This window comes from Carassius auratus, chromosome 43, assembly GCF_003368295.1.
Source record: "Carassius auratus strain Wakin chromosome 43, ASM336829v1, whole genome shotgun sequence".
In the NCBI taxonomy this organism is placed as follows: Eukaryota; Metazoa; Chordata; class Actinopteri; order Cypriniformes; family Cyprinidae; genus Carassius; species Carassius auratus.
This window is the reverse complement of record NC_039285.1, coordinates 7,645,496-7,670,379: the sequence shown is the minus strand read 5'-3', so window position 1 is coordinate 7,670,379 and position 24,884 is coordinate 7,645,496. Positions and strand designations below refer to the sequence as shown.

General features: G+C 38.5%; 1 protein-coding gene across 16 annotated transcripts in view; it reads right to left on the bottom strand.

Moving 5' to 3' along the window:
- Window positions 1-24,884, bottom strand: part of LOC113061602 (myocyte-specific enhancer factor 2A-like) — a 91,047-nt gene that overhangs the window by 4,844 nt on the left and 61,319 nt on the right. For 3 of the 16 annotated variants that reach the window (XM_026230856.1, XM_026230855.1, XM_026230857.1), the window contains 7 exons: window positions 17,469-17,600; window positions 17,269-17,403; window positions 15,209-15,434; window positions 4,367-4,554; window positions 2,440-2,466; window positions 1,043-1,169; window positions 688-811 (listed from right to left, as the gene is read on the bottom strand). In XM_026230856.1, the coding sequence (XP_026086641.1) occupies window positions 688-811; window positions 1,043-1,169; window positions 2,440-2,466; window positions 4,367-4,554; window positions 15,209-15,434; window positions 17,269-17,403; window positions 17,469-17,600 (959 nt within the window). The remainder of the gene's footprint in view (window positions 1-687; window positions 812-1,042; window positions 1,170-2,439; window positions 2,467-4,366; window positions 4,555-15,208; window positions 15,435-17,268; window positions 17,404-17,468; window positions 17,601-24,884) is intronic. The other 13 variants (XM_026230859.1, XM_026230862.1, XM_026230858.1 and 10 more) reach the window with 13 other exon arrangements.

The following is a 24,884-nucleotide window of genomic DNA, read 5'->3' as shown; positions in this document are numbered from 1 at the left end:
AGATGTGTACTTACATAAATATATATCCATCTATAGCTCAGTGGTTTTGTTAACTTGTTAACTAACTATCTATCTATCTATCTATCTATCTATCTATCTATCTATCTATCTATCTATCTATCTATCTATCTATCTATCTATCTATCTATCTATCTATCTATCTATCTATCTACCTATCTATCTACTATCTACAATTATATTATTATAAAAAAATCGATTCACTACATGTCTATCAATCTATTCGAATCTGTATAAATACTAACATGACATAAATATTTATTATATTTTTTTCTTATAATTTTAATTAAATTAAATGCTCCCTTTATGTATTTAAAATAAGATACATTTACTTGACAAGCACAGTGACATAAGTTATTATTAAAGTGGCATAAATGTAACAAAATCATTCTAAACAGTCCCACCCTAACCTCATGCCATTGGTTTGTCTCTAATATTATATAATAAGAACATTTATGTTTTAAGCAAAATATGATTGTATATTCTTTTCTTTTTCTTTTTAGAGTGTAATATGGCATGGACATCAATCCATCCTTCCATTACAGTCTCTATAGAGAAAAAAAAAAGCATATGGCAACTAAGAATGTATCTGACCCCATGCCTGGGCACATTAGTTAGTGTTCTGCAAACCTGTGTGTGTGTGTGGCTGTGCACATCTATGTTACTCACACCAGCGAGCTGAGGGCTGCCTGGCCCAGTTGATGCTGTTGCCATGCCGACATTGAGCCTATAGAGAGCCCTGGAGAGCCAAAGCCTTGCAGAGAGGAGAGCTCGGCACTGCTCAGGGAGTATTCTAGAGCAAAACAACACAACAACAATCAACAACACTCAAACACCTATGCACTCACACAGTCGAGCATTTCAAGTATTTTTTATCATGCATTGAGCTCAAAGCTGGAAGGTGTCATCAATTGTAGGGCCTTCCTCTTTTTTATTAAGCCACTCACTCAGAAAAGAATGAAGTTAAATTAAATCTTGAATGAATGCATACATTTCAGAGCAAAGAATTACTTTTAATACTCACCAGAGTTGTAGGCAGTGGGCATGCCTGAGTAGACCAGGCCTTGTGGTGGCAGACTCGGGGTGGTGATGGAGACCACCGGTGTGGCCAGAGGCTGGGTTGACTGGGCACTGCTTATCCTGTGGGTGTTCTGTACAAAGAGCCAAATGCAGCAATTAATGAGATCCCACCATGGACATACATGCGTACTCTAAACAAACCATGTAAATCACTGTCATCAGAATAGTGTGATTTGGTGGAAATTATGTGGTAATACCACTCTGCGCCAAAAAGAGGCGCTGCAGATTCATTCTAGTTAGAAATCAAATTGTTTTGCAGGTTGCTGTCAGTTAAACAGCTTTAATTCAGAAGCCCCTGGATGATACAAGAAAAAATGTGGCACTACTATATATTGTCTGTAAGGTCATTGGAAATTTGTGCTAAGGAATATGCAATAACCTGACTTAAGCACATGGATATATAGGAATATCCTATATATAATGTATTAACATTACCGATTAGATCAACATTAGAGATCTTAGTTTTTTTTACAGGATCTGAAAACGTGTCATCCAAGTACCATTCAGCATGCTGTGAAATTACAACCTTGTGTACGTGCAGTGCACACACACATGTGCATGCACACATACATTTGGTCCCCAACATAGGAAATACCAGGTACACTCGTACACACACACACACACACTTACAGAAAAAAATACTTGGAAATGCATATTCAAATCAGAGCAATTTTGCTCAGTTTTATATTAGCTGAGTTTGAGAGGGTCTCCCTCGCTCTCAAAAAATTCTCCTCAACTGATGACATCATTTTGGACTCGATTCCATTTTACAGACATCATCATAAGTAATCAGAGCCAAGGCCAAAAATCCAGAAACACAATAGAATAAGAATTTTTTGCTAATGCTCAAATATGTTGACTGTAATAACACGTTTTATGCGGACTCTGTTTCTTAACATTCTGCTTCGACCCATGCTTTTATGTTGTTTCAGTATTAAAACTAACACTTGGGTTTATTGGTGAAATCGTAGGGAAACATTAAATAATAACTAATGATTGCATCTGGGGATTTTATGGATTCATCATTCTCCTTACTTCAAATACACCCACCACATTCTTCCTTTAGCACAAACACATACACATACATTTCTGAACATACTGCGGGTCTTTTAAACTACCTTAAAAAGGCTCAGAACATGCAGTGTGAGTCACACACAACGCAGACCAGACATCCACACAACACTCATAAGTTCATCCAGTTAATGTTGGGTTTAGTCGATCTCCATCTCAAGCTGTGGAGGCATTTCTCTAAGCTGAGTGTGGCTTTGCTAGTTAAAAAGTGTGATTTTAAAACCAAACTGAAAGCTTATCAGCCTTCCCAAGGCATTCAGTGAAACTCACCAACTCCATCTCTTCCTCCTCCGACTGCTTCCAACAGAAAATAGCAGATGATGTTGTCAGTATAGAACCAGGTGGCACACCTAAAGCTGAGCAGGGTCAACCCACCGTTCTCACCAGGATGTGCCTTTAAACTAACTTATTCAAATTCAGAGACTGAAGCGTGAACTGAACGCTGCCTCAGGTTACTTGCAATAAAACTGGAAATTCAAATCCGGAGTCAAATTCAAATGAAAAGTCAAATTTGTTGGCACTAAATACGCAACGTTTACATTCCTCATGGCCATGTAGTTTGACCGACACAGCAGTTAGGTAAATGTAAGATGACTTCCAGTGCAAAATGCTGAACAAAGGGAGAATAAAAGTGTTTTTTTAAGTCCTTGGAAAAAAATCATTGAGCTTGACTTCACAGCTAGGATGTTCTTAACCTTTGACCTCAGACACTCATCCATACATGAGTTTGTTTGTCCGATAAATCATTTTGCATCCATCGGCAGAGCTGTACACTTGACTTAATTGATTATTTACAAGAGGGGAACGGTAAACACTCGGCTAAATGAGAGGTAGAAATTGTAGCTGTTAACTTATGAGAATTTAAGAATTTATATATATATATATATATATATATATATATATATAAATATATATATATATTTTTTTATATATATATATAAGTAAAACTATTCATTTGTAATTTAACAAAACATTTTAAATAATATTTATTTATATATAATAATATATATATATTTTTTTCTTTTCAGTTTCAACTCCAAATCTCCGTTTTTGTTTTTTGTTGCACAATACAATAGTGGCAGGTGCTAGTCAATACTGTAATCCAAAGAGTCTCTCTTTGTGCATTTTCATTCTCATTGAAAGTTCTGTACAATACTTTTGGCCCTAATGAGAATTTTAGATGTTTATTTTTATCTCTTCATGTGCATATATCCCTTTGTTCAAAGCCAGCTGACAGTGTGGAGCTGTACAGTATTGAGGACGTTGAGAGCACTGTCTTTATACCAGCACTCAATCAATAACAGTGGGGAGACACGACAAGGGCGACAAGATATTATCTGGCTCACACTCTGGGCTTCTGATTAAGCCTTCATCCCCACTCTGTCACACTGCGATGTGATTAATTTAATGCCATTATGTTCTAATGACAGCCTGTCTGCAGGCACACTCACAGGCCCCGCCTTAGTCTGTCTGTCTTAGGCAGTTCATTCACACACACACACGCGCACACACACACACAAAAGGACACTCGCCAAAAATATACACAAATGAATAATCCTCTGGGCTTCTTACTACTGATGACTTCAGATGCCACGAGCTTGGCATGTGGGATTTGTTTTGATTCATGATGGGTAAGAAATTGTACCGCTTCCAGATAAGTGCGTGGTATTCCATATACTCCCATGCATATGTATATTTACGCTGAGCTGAGAGAGTCCTACGTAACCTCAGCGCTATTTTCCAAACAAGATTCTATACATGTGCCATGCAATAGAAATAAACCCAAGCAGCTTCTTCAGTTGAAATGAACCAATTATTGACCGTTTTTAAACATAATAATATCCTTTTTTTCGGTTTCCCATTTTATATTTTAGTGATTAATGAGGCTGACAGGTGGGTGTAGCCTCAGGTGCTGAATGTGGCCAGAGTTCTCTGCACCTTAATTATAATCATCTGTGAGGCCCTCTAATTCTTAGATGAATAATAAAAGGAGTGAGGGTACCTGGATTTCTGGTATATTTCTCCACTGCTCTGCTTGCTGTGAAACTGGCACTGTTTTAGTTTCATTTCACTGTCAGTGAACTGGTCCATAATTTCACTCTTTTCAAACTGTTGCATGTGCGAATCAACACTATTTTTTTCAAGCAACAATAGATGTGTGGATGTGTGCATTAAGAATCAATTCTTTTATACTCACCAGGGGTGGCATCATGCCCTTGCTGGATGGGGGGATGACGACTCTTAAGTCTGGCTTGCGGCTACCGATGCCCATGTTGACCCCCTGTGGTGGCGATGACTTCGCAGGCATGACTTTACCAAGCCCGTTCCCGCTGGATGTACCCAGAAGCCCCGGCGAGCCCCTCGGGTTAACGAAGCCGTTTCCTGCTGAGACACACATATGGGCGGAAAGCATCATGGGATTGTGCTCTAATCGACCAATCCCCAACAGCCATCAGTCGATCGGACGCCATGCCATTTCCCAGCTGCAGACGTAGCATCTCATAGCACGCAACGTTAAGTGTTCCCGACCCTCTGGGAAAGTTCTAATAAGACTCTGGTAATTATCCCACACATTTACAAAAATAAAACATCAATTTTGAAATCGATGAGCCTGTTGGTTCTGCTGGTGTACAATGGCAAGCAAAGCTGTCTTTGTGTGTCCCAGGATGAGGAAAGCAATTCAGTTTAACAAATGTAGTGTGACTTGAGCTCTTTAAGAAGGAATGGCTAAAGTCATTACAACTGAGTGCAGCCATTCACTGCTATCAAAGGCAATTAAAGTGCCATTTCGGAGAAGAAATCTAAAAACTTTGGTGGGGTGTCATTGATATGTTTACATCTGCTGTACGTTGCCATTCCTAGTTCGAAACTGAACTACAGCTACTTTAATTCAGAACTTTCTCCGGCTGCATCTAGTGCAAATGGATACATTTAAAATGTGAATGTTAAATGTTAGCACATGCTGCAATGATCCAAAAAAAGCGCAATCAGAGGAACCCGGCATCAGTCTGCAGAACATCAACAACAAATACTGAAAAGTTTGCGTGTGGATGATGTCATCACATGAGAACGAACAGGCTAATCCATCAAGTCTGCACCTGACTGACCTCACACCCGCATCCTATATATATTGCAGGTCTCTGGTTTCATGTGAATGTCAGAGCTTTACAAAGATGTCTTTCTACCATCTGCTAGCCCACATTGTTAGCAGGTTCCTTCACACAACCATGTGAAATATTCTCTAACAATTATGGGTCATTTACCCGCACGATGTGTAACCTCCAAAGACAAACACAGGAATTACACTTGGCCGACGTTCAAACCAAAAGCACAATCAACCCTAAGGTCTCCGTTTCAATGTTTTCTCTAGTCAGTATGAAAAAATGCTGAGCAACTAAACAACAACCATCAGGCAGACAAGTGCAATGTCTTTTGGTTTTCAGAAAAAAGGTCCATTTCATTTCCATTTGCTTGGAACTGTGCATACAGCAAAGTGCAATGTCATTTCCGTGTGTTTTTCTTCATAACAGCAGCTTGATTAAATGTTAGTCATGGGGCTTTTTTTCTGCCCCCCACCCAATGCTCATTTCCTGTGGGGGCTTCTTATGGGACAGCAAGAGAGAAGGCCATCATCAGAGAGACAGAGAGCAGAGACATGCACTTACTGTGTCTCCGTTAAAGCACGCCTCTGCTGAGAGCGACACCTACACGTAACGCTCACAGCTCAATCTGTAATATATACTTTTTATTTCTGGGCTATATCTACAGACTCAATATCAAAAAAAAAAAATGATTAAACAAGCAAACTTGTTGTGGGATGTAATTAAAACCTGAGGACTACATCAGATATTTCAACAGTTGTCTTAGAATAATAAATACCTTTCATGAAATTTGGCAAGTACAACATTAACATTTATTCATTTTGCGGATGCTTTTATATTTAAAGTGACAGAAAATTAGGACTAATGGTAACACTTTAGTATAGGGTCCAATTCCCACTAATAACTAGTTGTTTATTAGCATGTCTATTATTAACATATTGGCTGTTTATTAGTGCTTATAAAGTGCATATAATTCATGACATCCATAATCCTACCCAATACCCTAAACTTAACAACTACCTTATAAACTATTAATAAGCAGCAAATAAGGAGTTAATTGAGGCAAAAGTCATAGTTAATGGTTAGTTAATAGTGAGAATTGGACCCTAAAATAAAGTGTGACCGGAATAATTCACCACAAGCATACTTTATATAAAGCATACATAAGGAAGAATAGAAACATATATAATATGCTCAAGGCACTAACATATATATTTACCCAAACAGTTGAACCGCATAATTTGATTTACATTAAGTAATATACAAACACCCCCTCACACACACAACAGTGCATTTCAAATAATATACATTTAGAAATTCCATTTAAATGTGCAATATATGTTTTTTTTTATTAATAACAACAATTTACATTTATCGTACACTGTAAAAAATAAGTGTAATTTTAACTGTAAAATTTTGTAAAAACGCTACGGAAAAAAACTGATAATAGGTTAACAGTAAGTTCCCGTACTATATACAGGGAAAAACTGTAAAAGATCTAACAAAGCATTTAATGTAAATTTACAGTAAAATTCTGTTAATTATACAGCTTTTAGAAGTAAAAAAAGAACAAATCAATGTATAATTTACAGTCTAAAACTGTAAACTGATATTCCCAGAATTCCCTGCGTGACACTCCACGTTTGAAAGTATTTTGTTTAAATAATCATGTTTTTAAATAGTTCTTGTTATCAGTTATGTACATTTGAGCTTTATGTTACATCTTCTGTTGCTTAATGAAAGTTTTTTGCATTATTTAAGTATCACGTGTGTTACCATGATGGTGTTTTGTGTTTCCATAAATGTGCACCTTCTATATGTTAATATATACTTCTGCTTGTGGTGAAGCTACTTGTGATGAGCTTTGATACTTCATGTGGCTTTCTCTTATACAGTACCATCTTTATTATTATGGTGGTTGTCAGTATTTTCAAGGTATAAAAACAGATTTAATTTTGTGTGTTGTTGAATTTACTGGTTTATATTCACATTTTCTTGTTTGTAAATTACAGCTTTATATTGTAAAATTAACAGTTTTTGACGTAAATGTGTTTACAGTTTTCTGTATTTTTACAAAATTATTCTGGCAACCACAGCTGCCAAAAAGTTTTTGTAAAAACAACAAGAAATTTTTTACAGTGTACAACTATCTTATCTATATTATAGAATCTTAAAACTTAGAATGCATATGAAATCTTAGAACTGCATACTTCAATTTGCATTATGTAATACTTTGCTGACTAAATGCAGAAAACCGTATTAATGAAGAATAAGTAGGTGTGTCTTAATTTTTGACTGGTACTGTCACTGGTTATTCAGTTGACAGGAAATATAAGATGAATGTAAGCACTGGAGTGTGTGAACCTTTAGTGAGAGGGAGGAAAATATCTTGTAATTACTGTAAAAAAGCACAGCAGCAGTGCATTACTCTGATAATGATCAAAAGGAGGGAGGATGATATCATTAAGTTGAAAAGCTCCCAATTTCTGAAAAAGGCGCCTGTTCTCAAAAAGGCGGAATGTGTAACTGAGGCCCTACTGAGACATAAGCAGCTCTGATTCTGAGCTGTAACCAGTGTCCACACCCCTTTCGCTCTTCAAGACTGTGTCTATGTAAGTCGCCCATTGAATCCTCTCATACTGAACAGAGTGAACCCAATGTCACAATTCCTAAATGAACACCAAATACAGAAGAGTTATGTCAAATTACATTGTTGTCTTCAACAATGCTGCTTACTTTCATAAAATAAGTTTCTCGCTCAGCTCTGAGTAATGCATGATCCTGTGGGAGCCTGGTTACATAATGACCCACTTTTCAAAACAAATAATTTGTTTCTTTTCAAAGCAAGACTGTTTTGATATAAGACACCAGATAAGTCCTAACCATTTATAAGTCATCATTACCTTGAGCAACGTAGTGTCTTCAGAGGGGCAAGTATGCATGAATGAGAAAAGACTAATGGATTTCAGAATCAAAGCTTCGCCTCCCTAATAGATTAAGAGGAACAGAGTCCAAATTCTAATTATAGTCTTAATTAATGAGGCTGAACAGTACCTCTTTAACGGGTGCAGCCATATTGTTTTGGCTCTGGAAATCATGCACAGGAACAATGTAAGCTGGGAAAAGAGAAAACTGTTGGTGCCAAAAAATGAAAAAAATTCCAATTCATATTTTACTTGGATAGCCCTTTGACCAATAAAATAATAATAATAATAACAATAATAATAAAATAATTTGTAATACCTCCATGAGGAAAGTAAAAAAAAAGAAGAAGAAAAAAGTAAGACTGAGAGGACTAGATAGGGATGACTTGGACCTCAAGGTATTGTTAAGGTGCTGTATGTAAGTTTTTGACTCTACTAAAGCATACAAAATACTGTAATATATTGGCAGATATTTAAAAAAAACATGCTAAGTTAACACTCTTGTTTATCTGAAAAACAATCCTACACTCATTCTCCTTTGAAAATGCGCGTTCTGGGTCAGAATGTCGGTCTCTGTTTTGGTTTATGAAAACTGCCCACTTCCAATTTACCCAATTGTATTTTGCCACCCAGGTGCATAACAAAGATACAACTCTGTTTTTAACAGAGAAGGTCTACTCAAAACTGAATTCCGGACTGCCTCAAAGATCGGCTCATCAGATTACTAATTGGTGCTCATCAGAACACAAATGATGTATTTCTGGAACCATTATGTTTGCATCACTTCCTCTTTGTGCACGATCACGCATTGTGCTCTTGTTAGCTAGAATAAGGTGTCTTTATCACATCAGCTTGTAGTGCCAAATCTATCGCAGTGCACTAATTGAATGTGTGGGATCTGCTCTTCTAATGTATCAGCCACACCTCTGTGATCCCATGACGAATGCACATCTAACAAGACTTCCCATCGTTTCACTTTTAATTAAATTACCCTCGACTTAGTTGCTTGAACAAATTGAATATATAGCATTTTATCTCTTTAATACCTAACACTCCAGTATTATCAGAAAACACAAGGTCCTAACACATTACGTTCTCGTGGTTATCCAATTAACCAGGCTTATGATGTACTAAACTTCTGACTTTTCTCAATTAGATTTCAAGGCAATCATTCAACAACCACAAATACTAAAGTAATGTAGGGGAATAGGATATTAAAGTAATATATTATATACTATATAAGTGAAAAGAATAGAATTTTCTGTAATACAGATATACACTTATTTAGATGATTAAACTTTATTTATATTCATTTGAATTATTGTTGATGAATTAAGAATAATAATAAAAAATGTATTATTAATAATAACTGTCTCTTCAGTTTCAATATAAAAAAAAAAGTGTCAATGATTTGTTAGTCAACAATGGGATCTGGGTAATTTGAGAGAAACTAGTCCTTCTGTTCCCCGCAAAAATCAACAACAAAATACAATCTGAAACGAAGATGATCTGAAACCAAACATTCTGCTGGAATCGTGCTGAGCTGCCACATCAGAGAACTCTGAGAGGAAACTAAGCCATTTTGTTTCACAGTGCTGATGATTCATCCTGACCTCCAGCAACTGTACATAGTTAGGTAACACAGAATCGCTTCAAAAGAGAAAGACTTGTGCTACAGCACGAGCCTGATATTTCACGAACCAAAAGATTCATTTGCACCCCAGCTGGGCATGTCAACATGATGAAAAAGCTTTCTTTCCCCAAAGAGGAGAGCCGGTGTATTTGCTTAGATTAATGCTTGGATCCTCTTCACCATTCCTTTGGCTTAACTGGTGATCAGAGAATTGCACTGAACTCAATCAGGCGATATGAGGTTGCTCTAAACAGGGGAGAGGGTAGAAGAAGAGTGAGTGACTGAGATGTCCCTGCTCCCCAAGAGCCTTCTGCTTGTGAAAAATCTGAAGTATGCAAGGAATGGCCATCTGACAGGAGCACTGAAGTGGTTTCTCTCCAAGGCAGCCACACTGGTCGAGGCTGTTTGGAACAAACAACAGCTGCGCTATGTGATCAGAGATCCAAAGTGCGCTATGTGACCACAGAGACCTCTGGGCACACGCTCCTCGCCACACCCTATAATGCCACTGTCAATGGAGCACTGTACGTCCAGTATCTTAAATCTCCCCAGATACTCTGGGCTGGGCTATCACTAGACCTGGTCTAGAGTGGCTACAGCCCCAAATCTTTCCTCAATAAAAAATAATTTAACTTTAATTGCATTTATTCATGGTAAATTAATAAACTAAGTACACCATAAAGGTTTATTCATCAACAAGTGGCCTAAATATTCTTAATATTTCTTAAACAAGAGTCAAAACTAGTTGCGGATTCAAGCATTAGAGATGACAGCAAAGACGTCAGTGTTCCCATGGGCAGCACAGGGCACCGCATAGATTTGCACATTCCATTTCTCTATCACTCATCTGCGACAGTTTCACGGGACTGTGCTAACTCTCCCTGAGCTATATATCGCTCCCTACTCTCACTTCTGCTGCTAACTGTCTGCCTATGGGAAAAGTCAATGCAAGTCAAAATTATCAAATGAACTTATCAAGCACCTCCATATGATCAGTATTGTATGTAGTAGGTATTGAAAAGTCCATTTTTAATTTTACGCAAAATGCAATATTGGCAGAGTTGTTAGATCATGTTTTCTCCCTTTTCTCCCAAACTGCGACAAACGCCAGTCTCCCTTTTTTGCAGAATGCGATATATCCACTCAACCAATCACAGCGCACCATTCCATGCACTGTAAACAGTAACAACAAATCACAGTGCACCATTCCACGCACTAGACAGTAATGGCGGCGCTCTGAATACACCTTACTTAATACTTTGTGATAAACAACCAAGGGCACGCGCATCTTGTCAGTGAAGCCGGTTTTGTGATTAATATTTCCGGTAAATCTCCATCACGTGCTTTCAGATGGCTATATTTTATATTATAGTATATTTCTATTAATGTTTTTTTATTAATTTAGTAAAAAAAAATTAACATGGCAAAGATGAATGCACTTTTGGAAGTTGAATGTAAGGGAAATGTCATTTTGGAATTTCTGTGTTCTAATGAGATATTGTTGTGAAATGTTATTGCTGTAATTCGTTTATAGTATTAACCAGATGACCTGTTGAATTCATTTTGGAAGCGATGAAGGATGAATGTATTTTTAGTCCCGTGCCTGTATATACTGTAAGATTAGTATTGACCAAATTCATTCCTTCACATTTTGAATTCCAATTTAAATGGTGTAGATATTTTTGCATTATGATACAGCATTAATAGGCAAACCCTCGGTCTAATTTATATCTAGCAACATCCTTGTTTCAAATCTCTAAATATTGATTCTACAGAGATACGCTACTGTCGCAAAGGGACTGTGCTAGTGGGGACTGGCTCATAAATGTCTGATAATTATTATAAGACTGATGAGAGGGATCAGGCGCATAATAGCAAGGAATTCTACTCTATGTTACTGAAAAAGTACTCTGAGGTATTCATTACTAAAAAGCTCCGAGTGTTATACTGTACATGATCTCTTAGGAGACTCAAAAAACAACATTATCTCCCACTTAGCACTCAGTAAGGACAAATGTGTGTGTGTGTGTGTGTGTGTGTGTGTATGTAGTGTAGTGTAGTGTAGTGTAGTTGGCAAAAAGATGGTTAAATACCACCTGTTTCTGCCTCTCACTGCCACAGAATGCTTATGACAGGTTGCCTGGTCATTGTGCACAACAGTCTAAGAGGGATGTCATGGTCCGAATGCTTGCAGGGTTCTGCTGGGGCAGGCATTTAGCAGGCTTACGCCAGCCGTATAAGGACTGCTACAGTACCAGGAAAACAGATGCACCTGTCAATAGGGGGAAGGAAACTCAAGGGGGCCGGAGGGGGTGAATGCAGGGGGCCGGGGCCTTAAAGGAAATGCTGAGTTTATTTACCTGCCTGTCGGAATCAGCTGCTGAAACACAGTTAACCGTTTCGTGCAGAACACATACAGACACAGACACAGACAGACAGAATGGAACGTCTTGCTGAGCTGCACCTGCACTACGTCTAATGATGCAGGTTGACTTCATAGTGATAATTTTTTCAAGTTTTCCACAAAAAAAAAAAAAAAAAAACTGTTCAGGATCATGTGAAAGAGCATGAATTTCACAGCCTGTTGTTCCAGCAGTCAAGCTCTTGTGCTTGTGTGTTTTGTAATGTTGAAAAAGTAGCCCTAGTCTTTCGCTGACATAGACAAAGAGGCCCACTAGAGTACGAAGACAACCCTTGTATTTGTAACTGTCAGGGTGTAACAGTTGGACACATGACCTTGTGAGCGTCCTTGGTGACTTGACAGTGTGTGTACACACAAGCAGCGGGCAGAGACGCTTGCAGCTGCCGCCATTTTAAGTCATCACATGACTGTTTACACCCACTCTTTCAAACGGCCAAACCCACAAATCAGCTCTGGCAAAACTTACTGCTCTTCCATCTGGAGGGAAAATGCGGCTCAGAGTGCCTGTGACACAACCTCTGAGGTTTTCCGCGAATGATAATTGCAATATGCTAATTGTTTTTTCATGAGAAGCCATAGAAAAACCCTTGATAATATCTTTTTTATGTCCTCATAAAGGGCAGAGTCACTTCAACATCCATCACTGGCTCATAACGGTTTGGCCTAGATTTCCAAATATCAAGAGAGAGAAGGGGGTGGTGTTCTCTACAGTAACATGCCAGTTTTACTCTAAGCAGAGGAGATGTGATTGAGGGAGACCCGCTTATCCAGTGGCATGAGGAGCAGATGTAAAGATGGTGCTACTCCATTAGGATGAAGAAAGAGGGCGACATACGTCATGAAAATTATATCCCCTATTACAAGTCAACCATATCAATCATAAAAACAGGCAGCAGATTCAGAAACCCCTGCGAAGCGAAACATCTATTGACACAGGAGCTGATGATGTCACCCCAGAGGACTTACCCGCAGGGCTGGAGCCGACACCGCTCGGCATTGTGAGCTCTGTGAGGGCACCCAGCATGTAACCTAATGAGACGCACAAAATGAGATGATTAACCATCTGCATCTTTTATCTCCGAGTGTGTGGGTACATGTGTGTGACAGACCAGCCTTCACACACAGCGTTCTGCTCCCTTTAGTGTGTCAAACACATTTCAATGTTGCAGAATTTTAAGGAGCGAGAGTGCTAACCTGCTAAAGCAAGAATCACTAATGCTCATACTGAACAAACCCTTAATTTGAAGTATTAAACTTTGGGATGTGTTGGGATGGCTTGTGAGCAGAAGGGTGATATTATTTATCTAAGGGATCTGACAACTTTCGCCTATAAGGCAATAAAATCTTTGGAGGGAAAATGTATCGCACTGAAGGAAAGACCCGGGTCATTAATAGAGACAATATCATACAGACTTTAAGCTGGGCCAGTCAACAACCACCCAGAACATAGGCCTGGGCGATAAAACAGTATCGATATTTATCAATGGCACACTTTCTCCGATATCGATATAAAAAGTATTCGATACAGCAGACGATATAGGTACATGCTGTGAGTGACGCAGACAGCACACACAAACACGAACACGGGTGCTGGGAAGAACACATCAATTACCTCAACCAGTGAATCTGTCAGTATTCTAGCCAGAAGATGGACATAGACACATTCTCTTTGGAAAAAAATCAAATAAATAAATACTCTAAACACGAAATGACTGCTGTTCCTTTCCTACCTGCTGCGTTATTAATTCAAAATATTAAAGAAATGTAGAAGCTCAATTGCGGAGAAGATCTTGATCAAGGTTAAAACCGAAACCAAGCCATTCGCACAGAACACATATTCAGCGCATTTTTTAGATGGACAAATATGACAAGAGATGTATCTAAAGCCATGCAAAGTTAAAACAATTTAAACTTTAAGAAAACACGTCACAAATTTGTGGAGGTTTATTCCTTTTCACTACGTCTCATCTGTGTGAACGGCGCTTCGGGTCTTTAGATTAAGCAATGCATAAATACATTGTGCTGTTTTGTTCATAATTGTAAATGTGAATGTAAACATATCTGATTCAGTCCGTCATACAAGATAATCTCAATCCAATTTAGCCATTGTGATTTCAAGCAATATTTGTACTGACGAGTACAACCTCCAGAGAGCGTTTGCTGGCCTGTGGAGGGTGAGCGTTTGGGTTTTGTTGAGGTCAGTAATGGGTGTTGTTGGAACATCAAACATTATTTTGCAGCGATGCAGTGCAGCAGTGATTTTGCACTTTACTATGATCATGCCTCCCTCCTACATAGCAACAGAGATAGAAGGATGACTAATATGTCCAGTGCAGAAAAACATGCATTTAACTCTCGTGCTATAACTTGAAGACATACAAGTTGCGAAAGAGAGAAATGCAAATCAGCTATTTATGGATTTTCAGGTTGCAAGGTTCCTCATAAAGGTTCAGCATAAATCTAAAAAGCTTTCTGCTGCATCTATTATAACAGAAAAATGTTTATGAAACACATTTACTGTAATCATAACTGTCTGTCTGTCTCTCATTGTTCACACTAGGGCTGGTGCGGCCCAACCACAGAGCCCACTGCTGTCAGACCACCTTAAAGATCAGATGGTATTAAAGCCTACTGTCGTCATGAAGACCACTAACTGATCTCACTTCTGTTCCACCTGTGCTAAGTGCTAAGAAGGTGTGCAACACAAAGCATAACAAGAAACATAGAGATGTCTGTACACAGCAGCTGGGAAACAACATTACTGTTCCATTACTACATATTTCATATTTCTCAATGTGAGATATAGAAAAAACAACATCTGTATTGAATTTTCAAAGCAAAGCAATAAGACAGAAAACACATCTCTTGATATATATAATACATTATATTGTGTGAAATTGCAGAACCTGCCCCACTTTTGCTGGTAGAATTGAAAAAACGTTGAGGGACTAGCACTAACCTGCGCTGCCTGTGCTGGGGGGCCTCTGTGGGGGCCCAGCAGACACTAAGTTTCTGTGCAGTGAACCCTGAGGAGGAGACAGCATGGCACTGTCACTCAGAGAGGCAGTGGCGGCCGACAGGCTCTGGCTGCTCAGAGAGGCCCCGGGGTTGTAGGACATGGCGTTGGGGTTCGTCACTGGCACAGCCACATGCATGGAGAAGTTCTGCGGGGGCAAGGCCGTCGGCTGGAAGAGAGACACACAAATACGGCTTTATGTGGGAGGCATCAAAGACTCTTATAGTAACCTGTTATGCTTATATTTCATCTAAATATCCCAGTATCAAAATTGACATTCACACAGATGCTAAATGATATCTCAAGAAGAAACGATTCGATCAGGGAATGGTGGCGAGTTGGTTCTGTGCAGCGTTCAAATTCATTTAGCCTGGATATTCAGGTAGAACTGCCCATGATGGTACGCTGCATATGTCTTTCAGGCTTCTAGTAGAAGTGAAAGATGACCCCTGAGCTTTGGTGCTTTTATCGTACAATGGAGGAAAACAGGAGATAGATTGCCGGGTGTAAAAATGGTGATCTCGGGATCACCTTGGGCTGTTCAAAAAGTCCGACGTACAGTGAGAAATACTCCTGGAAAACAATTCTCCTATTGGGAGTCATTTTCACTGTGCCCGGGACACCCATTTTGACCAAGGTTTAATACATAAAACAACATCTTGGGATGAGATATATTACAAAGGCATGCAAATTTGGGAAATATCTTGAAATAGCTTTTGAGTCAAACATGGCTATAGCCAGCACTGCACTTGGCCCTTTGCAAAACACAACAAATAAATCACACAGAAAAACACAATATACTTTGATTTCTTTGTAATCAGTATACATACACTTTATATGGTGTGGAAAAGAGGTGAAATGACTACAAGTAATCATATGGCAGCAACACTTGCATCGTAATCAATTCAACAGGCAGTGCATTGCTGACTATCCATACAGTTATCCAGAGTGAGTGTGAGCAAGGACAGCAATCACTTAATAGTGAAGCGAGGCAGTTAGTGAAAATATTAGTGTGTTAATGACACTCAAGCTCTGTTTATGTCCATTCTGTGCAGTGAAAACATCATCTGGCACCCACTATCATGTGCAGAATGTTATGGTCACATCCCCAATAAGATCACTATTGTCTCAATTCAAAAGAAGTAAAAGATTTTGTAACTACATATTCACTTGAACTTGAAAATGGATCAGCTATTTGATTGTGCTAGGACTTTGGTTTCTGGAAGGACTAAAGGAATTGTCCAGGGAGAAAAACCCAGGTGTTGCCACCCACCAGAAAGAGTGAGACTAAAAGAAATCAGTTCTAATGAGTGGAGAAGAAATGGCGTGAGAGTCTCTCCATCTTTATACGGTGGCAAATCTAATCCATCACATGACCTGGACAGAGCACAGCACTGAGAGAAAAGATTCAATTTCCAGATCTTTTGGGGAGAGTGCTGGGAAGAACACATCAATTACCTCGACCAATGAATCTGTCAGTATTCTAGCAAAAAGATGGACATAGAGACATTATCTTCGAAAAAAAAAAAAAATACTGTAAATAGATCACACCCAAAAATTGACACAAAAATGTTTTTACATTTATAAATTTGGAAATAAACAAGTTTGTGCAGTTGAATATAAGCTAACTTTTCATTTAAAAATGAATGCTGATAGTATAATTTGTAATTAAAAATGTCTTCAACTACAAAGTGTATGTACAGTATCTAATAAGTGCTTATTATTTTAGAAATGGATCAAAAAATGTTTCAATTGCGATCTTAATAATGTGAAAGGTTTAAAAAATTGTGATCTTATTAGGGTGAGAGAAAAAGGCTGCAAAATCAATGAAAAAAAGTGCAATTCTAACAGACAAAAAAAAAAGAAAAAAAAAAAAAAGAGTATGCTTAAAAAAAACTGTTGACAGAGGTTGCAGGGTGAGGCAATGAAAAAAAAAGTGTGTGTGTGGGGGGGGGGGTATCCTTTCTGCAACAAAGCCAAGCAAAAACGTTGCATTTACTTACGATTTTATGATTTCGCATCATATTATCAAACTCCTCATTAATTTTTTTATATTTTTCTTCTGTGTGAGGGGTGAGGACATATGAGGCGTCAGGATCCGGGCTATCACAGCCTCTGTGTTCTTTCTTGTTAAGCGCCTGTAGTGAACATCAACATAAAAAGAGGGATCAACACAAAAAGGCAGGAAGGAAGCAGTACTTACACCACAGCGCTTGTACATTAAATCACTCTCTTCGTTTAGTTTGCCGAAACGATCGTCCATGAGGGGACTGTGACCGAAACAGTCATCTGGGTCAGGACTGGCACAGTCATTATGGCCTTTGTTTCTTAATTTCTGAAAATGAAATAGGAAAATTCACACATACATAGACATATGCAAACCCAAACAGCTGTTATCGTTGGATTCATTTAAACACTGCAAAAGCAATTTATGGATTAATATACAGAACAGTTAACTACTTAAATAGTCTAGGGCAGAACATTTTGATAAAATGCATAACTCACAGAATGTAATAAAGAAAAATACAGTTAGTGAACTTTGCTACAGCTGCATGATGCTTAGTGAACAAAGAAGAGCTGCAATCGGGATGTTGAAATTACACTGTAACAGTTCAATGGATAATTTGGCAAATACATTAAGAGGTAATACGCTGATGGGTGCACCATGCCTATTGCATTAGCGCCCAGGGAGGAAATTGAATTGTCACTCCTTATCCTTTCCCTTAAAAACATTAGAGTGGGGAAAACCAAATCGTCTTTTCTCTCTCTGCGTTTCTCTCCCCCCTTCTCTTTGCTCTCTTTCTTAGGAACATACAGTACATTTCCCTCAGCATGTGTGTGTTGTGATGCATATTTCATTATCTTTCAGTTATCATAAGCCACCCAGCTGGAAGACACACACACACACACACACACACATAAGAGGATCCCACAGTGCAGTGCTTTAGAAACCCTCTCACTGTAATTCAGCACACCTGCCACTCACAGGAGCCTATCAGAATGAAAGCAATGTCCAAATTGAACAGATTATCAAATCTGGTCACTAACATTTATTTAAGTATGGAGAGGACTGATTATTCTAAGAGCAAAGTGAAAATCACATGCTGTAATATTAGTCATTTTTTATTTTTATTTTTTGTATTTTTAAAAAAATACAAGTCAGTATTTATTTTGTCAGTCTCTATTGGTAAAACATTACTTTAGTAGGCCTGTATAATACAATTTAATGTTTATATATGCATAACTGGTCCTTAAAACAGTCGAATGCATTAAAACACATTAAAACAGCACACAATTTAATGTACTGTAATGCGTTATAGTCTTTAAAGGTATAAACATCACCAGGCAAAAACTGTATTTTAGCCTATTATTAAGTATGCATGAAAATAATGATCATTTGTGAAATACATCACAATTTAATGTATCATTAGGCGTTATAATTAATTATGAAGGTAATTTAATATTACGATTACTTTTTGTAATTAATAATATATAATTGAATGTAAGTTAATAATTTAAGGAAATGCAATTTCTGGAAAAAGAATTGCAATTACAGTATATGGCATTAAAAATGAATAATATATTGCATATCAGATTTAAGTGAAGTGATAACTTTATTTTTTTACCCTTATTTAACTCTCATTTACCCATCAGACTGGCTGCATTAACAACATGACAACAAAGGATGCCAGGTTCTCAAAAAAGGGAAATCTTCATTTGATGCCCTGTTCTGTTTCTTACTAGATGGAGCTCCTGTAATAAGACTCAGGGTGGTTGGCAGCAGAGGTTACATGTTCTTTCAGATGAAAAAGTCATGTTTTGAAGGAAGTGAAGCAAAGCGCATATACACTAACAAGCCCCTTAGTCGTTGTATCTATCGCGATGTGTGTGAGAGTGAAGGTATGTGTGTGTGTGGGTGTGTGAGAGAGTGCCTTTAAAGTGCAGCTGCTGTCCTCTGGTATTTCTGTGACTGTAGAGTGAGATCTTTGTTGATCCTTATCTACTTCATCTAACGACATATGCAACCAAGCTCCGCACAGTGTGAACTCAAACATCAGAGTGCATTCGTACACATAAACAGGAACAATCGATACATGTACACAATGTGCTTCTGTCTAAGCAACAAATGCATGGGTTTTCTGGGACTGTCTGCAACAGTGAACTATTTAGTGTGGTGCCGAAGGTGGATTTCGCTCTTATTTTTCTGAGCAACGCCTTCCCGGGTCATTTCCTGTTTACAGGGCCCTATGTGGCTCTCTGAAACACTGTGTTTACCAGTGAAACTATGCACTTTCTCCCCCAGAGTGCCATAGATTCCATCAGGACCTGCAAATTATAGTCCCAACCTGCTCATTATGTGGCAAGTGCTGTGGCTGGAGCTGGGCAGCGAGGTCTGTGTGAGCAGGGCAGGGCCGCTGACTTCCACAGTAACCCTAGAGACACACCCGTCCGCTGGGGCCTGAGTCGGCAGGGAGGGGCCCCTGAGGAAATCGCAGACCGCCAGGCCGGCCTTCTCATGGGCACACAGTGTTGATGAGCACAACAACATTTCCAAACAAAGAATGCGATGGAACTACATTATAGACCTTAATCAATGTAGATGCCACATTGAATTTTACGCATGTGAAAAGGGGGATGTGAGGGATAGACTTGGAGTAATACAATGTCATGGATTGTATAAAAGTCTGAGATGTGTGTTTTTCAAAACTCACAAGATTATGTCTACCGAAAGTCCTTTGGAAAGATGATTTGTCAGCTGAAAAATTGTGTGTTGTTAAACAACAGTACACTGTAAAAAACTAAAACGAAAAGTACTATTTCAGTCTTGCTTCCTCAAAATTTGTTTTGTTTAATGTTTAATTCAATGTGTTACTTGCCATTTCATTGTAATTATTTCAACAACAAAAAATTTACTAGCAATTTCTGAGTAACATTTTTTTTACACTGTATAAAATCATTTTTATATTTTTAAGTTTTACACAAATGTGTTTTTAGTTTTACATTTCTGTTATAAAGCAAAGGCTATTGGAGTATGTTTCACAAGAAACTACTATTTCAGACTTTCTACTTTTAAATGTCACATTTATTTTAGAGAAGTCGTGGCCTAATGGTAAGAGAGTCGGACTCCCAATGAAAAGGTTGTGAGTTCGAGTCCTGGGCCGGCAGGAATTGTGGGTGGGGGGAGTGCATGTACAGTTCTCTCTCCACCTTCAATACCACGACTTAGGTGCCCTTGAGCAAGGCATCGAACCCCCAACTGCTCCCCGGGCGCCGCAGCATAAATGGCTGCCCACTGCTCCGGGTGTGTGTTCACAGTGTGTGTGTGTGTTCACTGCTCTGTGTGTGTGCACTTCGGATGGGTTAAATGCAGAGCACAAATTCTGAGTATGGGTCACCATGCTTGGCTGAATGTCACGTCACTTTCACTTTACCAAATGTTACTTGCTGTTTCTTTGTAATAATTTACAACATTTACTAGCAATCTCTGAGTGAAAGTTAGCATTGAACACATTATAGTTCTGTCCCTCAGAGCATAGTTTTCAATTTCTGTTAAAATTTTAATATTTACAAAATTTACATTTGCACACAATCCAATAGTGCACCATTGCCCCAAGTGCTTTAAAGTCTGAAGGACCGGGGTGGCACTCTTCTTAAATGACATTGCGATCAAAATCTGTCAGCCCAGCACTACAGCAGAAAACAAGATGCCGCCAACAAGCGAAGAAAGTAAATTCATTAAATACAAGCACAGATGGGGGCATGCATTTGATCACGAGTTTGATTAAACTGGATCATTTGCATTCTCAATTACACCTTTAAGTGTACGGCTGCCATGATCTCTCATCAACAGGCCAAAGTGGCGACTGCATGCAACATCCTTCCAATCTTTCCAGGAAAAAAAATGTAAAATGGTTTGTAAAGACAACACCAGATAAGTTGCCTATCTAGACAGTTTTTATTAGTATTATTTTTTTGATGTATTAAATAATCATCCAAACAAAACAATTCTTAATCACTTCTAATATTGTCTAATATAGTAAGTTTTGTCAGGGAAATTATGTGTTATTGTTATCAGAGTATGGGGATGGCTGGCTCATTCGGTGTGTGTGTGTGTGTGTGTGTGTGTGAGAGAGAGAGAGAGAGAGACTGGACTGTGAGTTTGTGAAAGAGGGAGAGTGGGCAGTGCTGGCGTAAGCGGTTCTGGAGAGGGAGCTGAAAACTCATATTGTGTAATCTGTTCAGCATGTCCCCCATGGCTCAGAGACAGGACAGTGGGCCAGCTGCCAATATTCATGCAAATAATCATGTTTTTAATTTTTTTTTATACAATGCATGCCAGATCTGTATTGATAAAACTTTGGCAATCCGCACAAAAAATGTGAGACTGACGTAAAGCCAGCATGACATAACTGCGTAGTGAGTGCATTTGAGTATTTGTGTGTGTGTGTGTGTGTGTTTGTGTGTTTGAGATAAAAGGAGAACTAAATAATGAAAGAGAGGGAGGACAGAGACATACTTGGAAACCAGGCAGTTTAAAAAGCCCATTTTTCCCTCTACTACAGCATACAACTTCCCTCTCTCAGACCCTCCCTCAACAGTCACTGAAAAGATTACTGGAAAGAGATATTCTGTGAAATAACATCTTGCATAAGAAAGTAAAATCAAGTTGAAAAATAATAATAATAATAAAAACTTAAAAACACAATATGGAAATATTAAACTAAGAAATAGTTCTAAATCATTTCAGAATTAATTCTAATTTACTTTTTTTCAGGATTCATTGATTCAAAGAAAGTTCAGCATTTGTTTGAAATAGAAATATTTTGTACCATGACATAATAATAACGTTAAAATATGTCTTTTGTCACTTTTGGTTATTGTAATGCATCTAAATAAAAATGTGAATCTCCTGCATAAGCCTCATTCATGACCTACTCTCCGTTACAACTCATCGTACACACAGTGAAATTGCTCAAGCAATATACCTAAACAAACCATTTCACCCCTACTCCGCTCTGTCAAAGGTCTTTTGTATTTGACTTATTCATGTGCTGCACATAGATAAAAGGAAGATATAGACAGAAATTGTAGGTCTAAAAGCACAGCATTCGAAATAAGAGGAAGAAAGAATGGAAGATTATGATAGAGTGTGGGCTGTGTAATGGGTGGAGTGAGGGTGGAGAGCTTATCCTCTGTTTCTGATTAAATCATATAGCACGGTGACTGTGTATGTGAGAAAACACCGAAAAAGTGAGTGAAAAAGAGAGAGAAAGAACTTGTATGATATAAACAATATACACCCAGCAAGATTAGATATACAGTATAATACATTCAACATTACCTGCCTAAATACATTATACTCATATAAAGCAATATATACTTTATAGCAAATGTCAACTGCTTGACATGTATTTACTCATAAATCGGCCTGCTCTAACCTGCTAAATATGACTACTATTTATTAAGGTACTATAAACATCAACAACATGACATGACAACATTTTCAGTAAATCTGCTTTGAAACAGTGGGTATTGTGAATCTAACTTGACTTGATGCCATTCCAATAAAAAAAAAACATGAAAAGGGAACCAAAAATTGCATTATTGGCCCTTATAATGAACATTTATATGTAAAAAAATAGTTTTACTTAGAAATTCCTCTGTGCTGCACTTTGTCAGATCTCATTCTAGGGGCTACTCAGTCATAAACCAGGATGTGACCTAATGTGTGTCCTTCCTGCCTCTATGCTATTGTCTGAGTGATCTTCTCAGAGGACGCTGTACCACAGGGGTTCATTTTCAGCTAATGAGTCCGGTTAAATGTTTGGTAATTATGATCTCAGTGTAGCTGCTTAGAAAAACAATATACTGTGCAATCCTTACCACCTCCCACCCAACAAAATCACATTAAAACGACAGTCGTTTTAGCATCTGATGCATCCCTTTCACCACGCACTGTAGTTAATTACCATCGGCTGACCACTGAGATTGCTCCTTTTATACGAATACACCTTTTAATATTAGCTCATGAGAGAGTGTTACACTTCCAGGAGCTATAGTTTCCTACAAAGACAAGCAGATGTTCACAGACTGTACGCTGGCGGTTTGATCAAGCTAGTAGCAACCACAGTGAGGGAAGGAACGTTTTCACAATCAAGGGTATTTTGAGACATGAGAGCAGATTGGGAATTGAAAACCAAAATTGAGGTGAAGGCATATCAAAGTCATCGCTCAAGTTTCTTTCCAACGATGTTGCTCTCCAGTCCCACTGGCCTAAATAAATTATCTCATCAATTTAACAGTCAAATCTACAGTAAGACTATCACAATTAATGATGAACAAAGGGAGGAAGATGTGGGAGATTGTGAAGAGACAAATTCATTGTTTGCCTCTTCCTTCCCAATACCCATTTCCTCCCGAACTCGTTCGTTTTTCTTTTGCTAGCTACCTGTCTTGTCTTTTCAACCAGTCTTGGCCCAAAGAATTGATCATTAGCCATCAGAGCCCTTGAAACAATAGCCCCCCGAACCCCCCCATTCCTGCTCTCCTCTAAAATATTCATAAGGACAATTAGGAGTTCCGATAAGACAGAGAGGAGAAAGCAGAGAGGGTAGGTCGTGCCAGCAGGACGTCTGTTCTTTAACACTCTATACCCCTGCCACTGAGCTGGCCTCATCAATCTGTGAGAGCGCACCTCTCCTCACGCACCTCGTCCCCTAAAAACCACTGGCCTTGACCGCGGCCTTGATACTCACATTGTGTGGTGCGGTAAGTCAAAGGACGGGGCAAAGAGGTGACGAATGGGCTGGCAAACATTTTTAACAAACAACCCTGTGGGCTTGTGGTGGACTGTTTCACACAGGCATTTATATATGAGGTGGTCGGTGGTTTTGACTTTTTTCAGGTAATCAACAGTGAACAACATAATTTCCTGATCTCACAAAGCATGGTGGTTTCAGATTGGCAACTTGCACGTCAAAAATGTCAAACAAGGTTTCTTTGAATAAAAACACACTGGATACAGTTACTGTAAATACACCTACAAGTGTCTATAATCCTGATGAGCCTTTAAGTGAGCGCAGAGAAACGTAATGATTGTTTAGGCTGATCTGCAATGAAACTTTACTTTGAATACACGGTTGTCTTTCGTGGAAAGAAGAAGACAAGTCTTCCTACTCATGACTCAGACAGAGCATAACTCTGGTTTCCATGAAAAGGGAGGGCATTATGGGAGAGGTTATCACTTTACTCTTCAGTAAATCGGCTGTTCTGTGCTGTGTTGCTGTCCTAAAACTAATTCAAGCAGAAAGGAAGAAACTGAGTGGGTGTGCATTTCTCCGCTTTGCCTGCACGCATGTAACTACCCAAATCATTTCTTGTTTTGCGACTGCAAATTAGTTTTGTAAAATTAGGTACATGCAACCTTAACACATCTGAGACATTTGGGAATGTGTTAAACATAAAAGTTTCTTTGAAGTCAAACCCGTGGTGAGCCGCCAAGTTTTTACTATGAATCAAAGCATATGCAAAAACCAAACCATAAGCAGTGTCAACTGATTTAAAATCCTTCCTCAGGTGGTCCACATCACCACTGAGATCAGTTCAACCCACTCTAGCT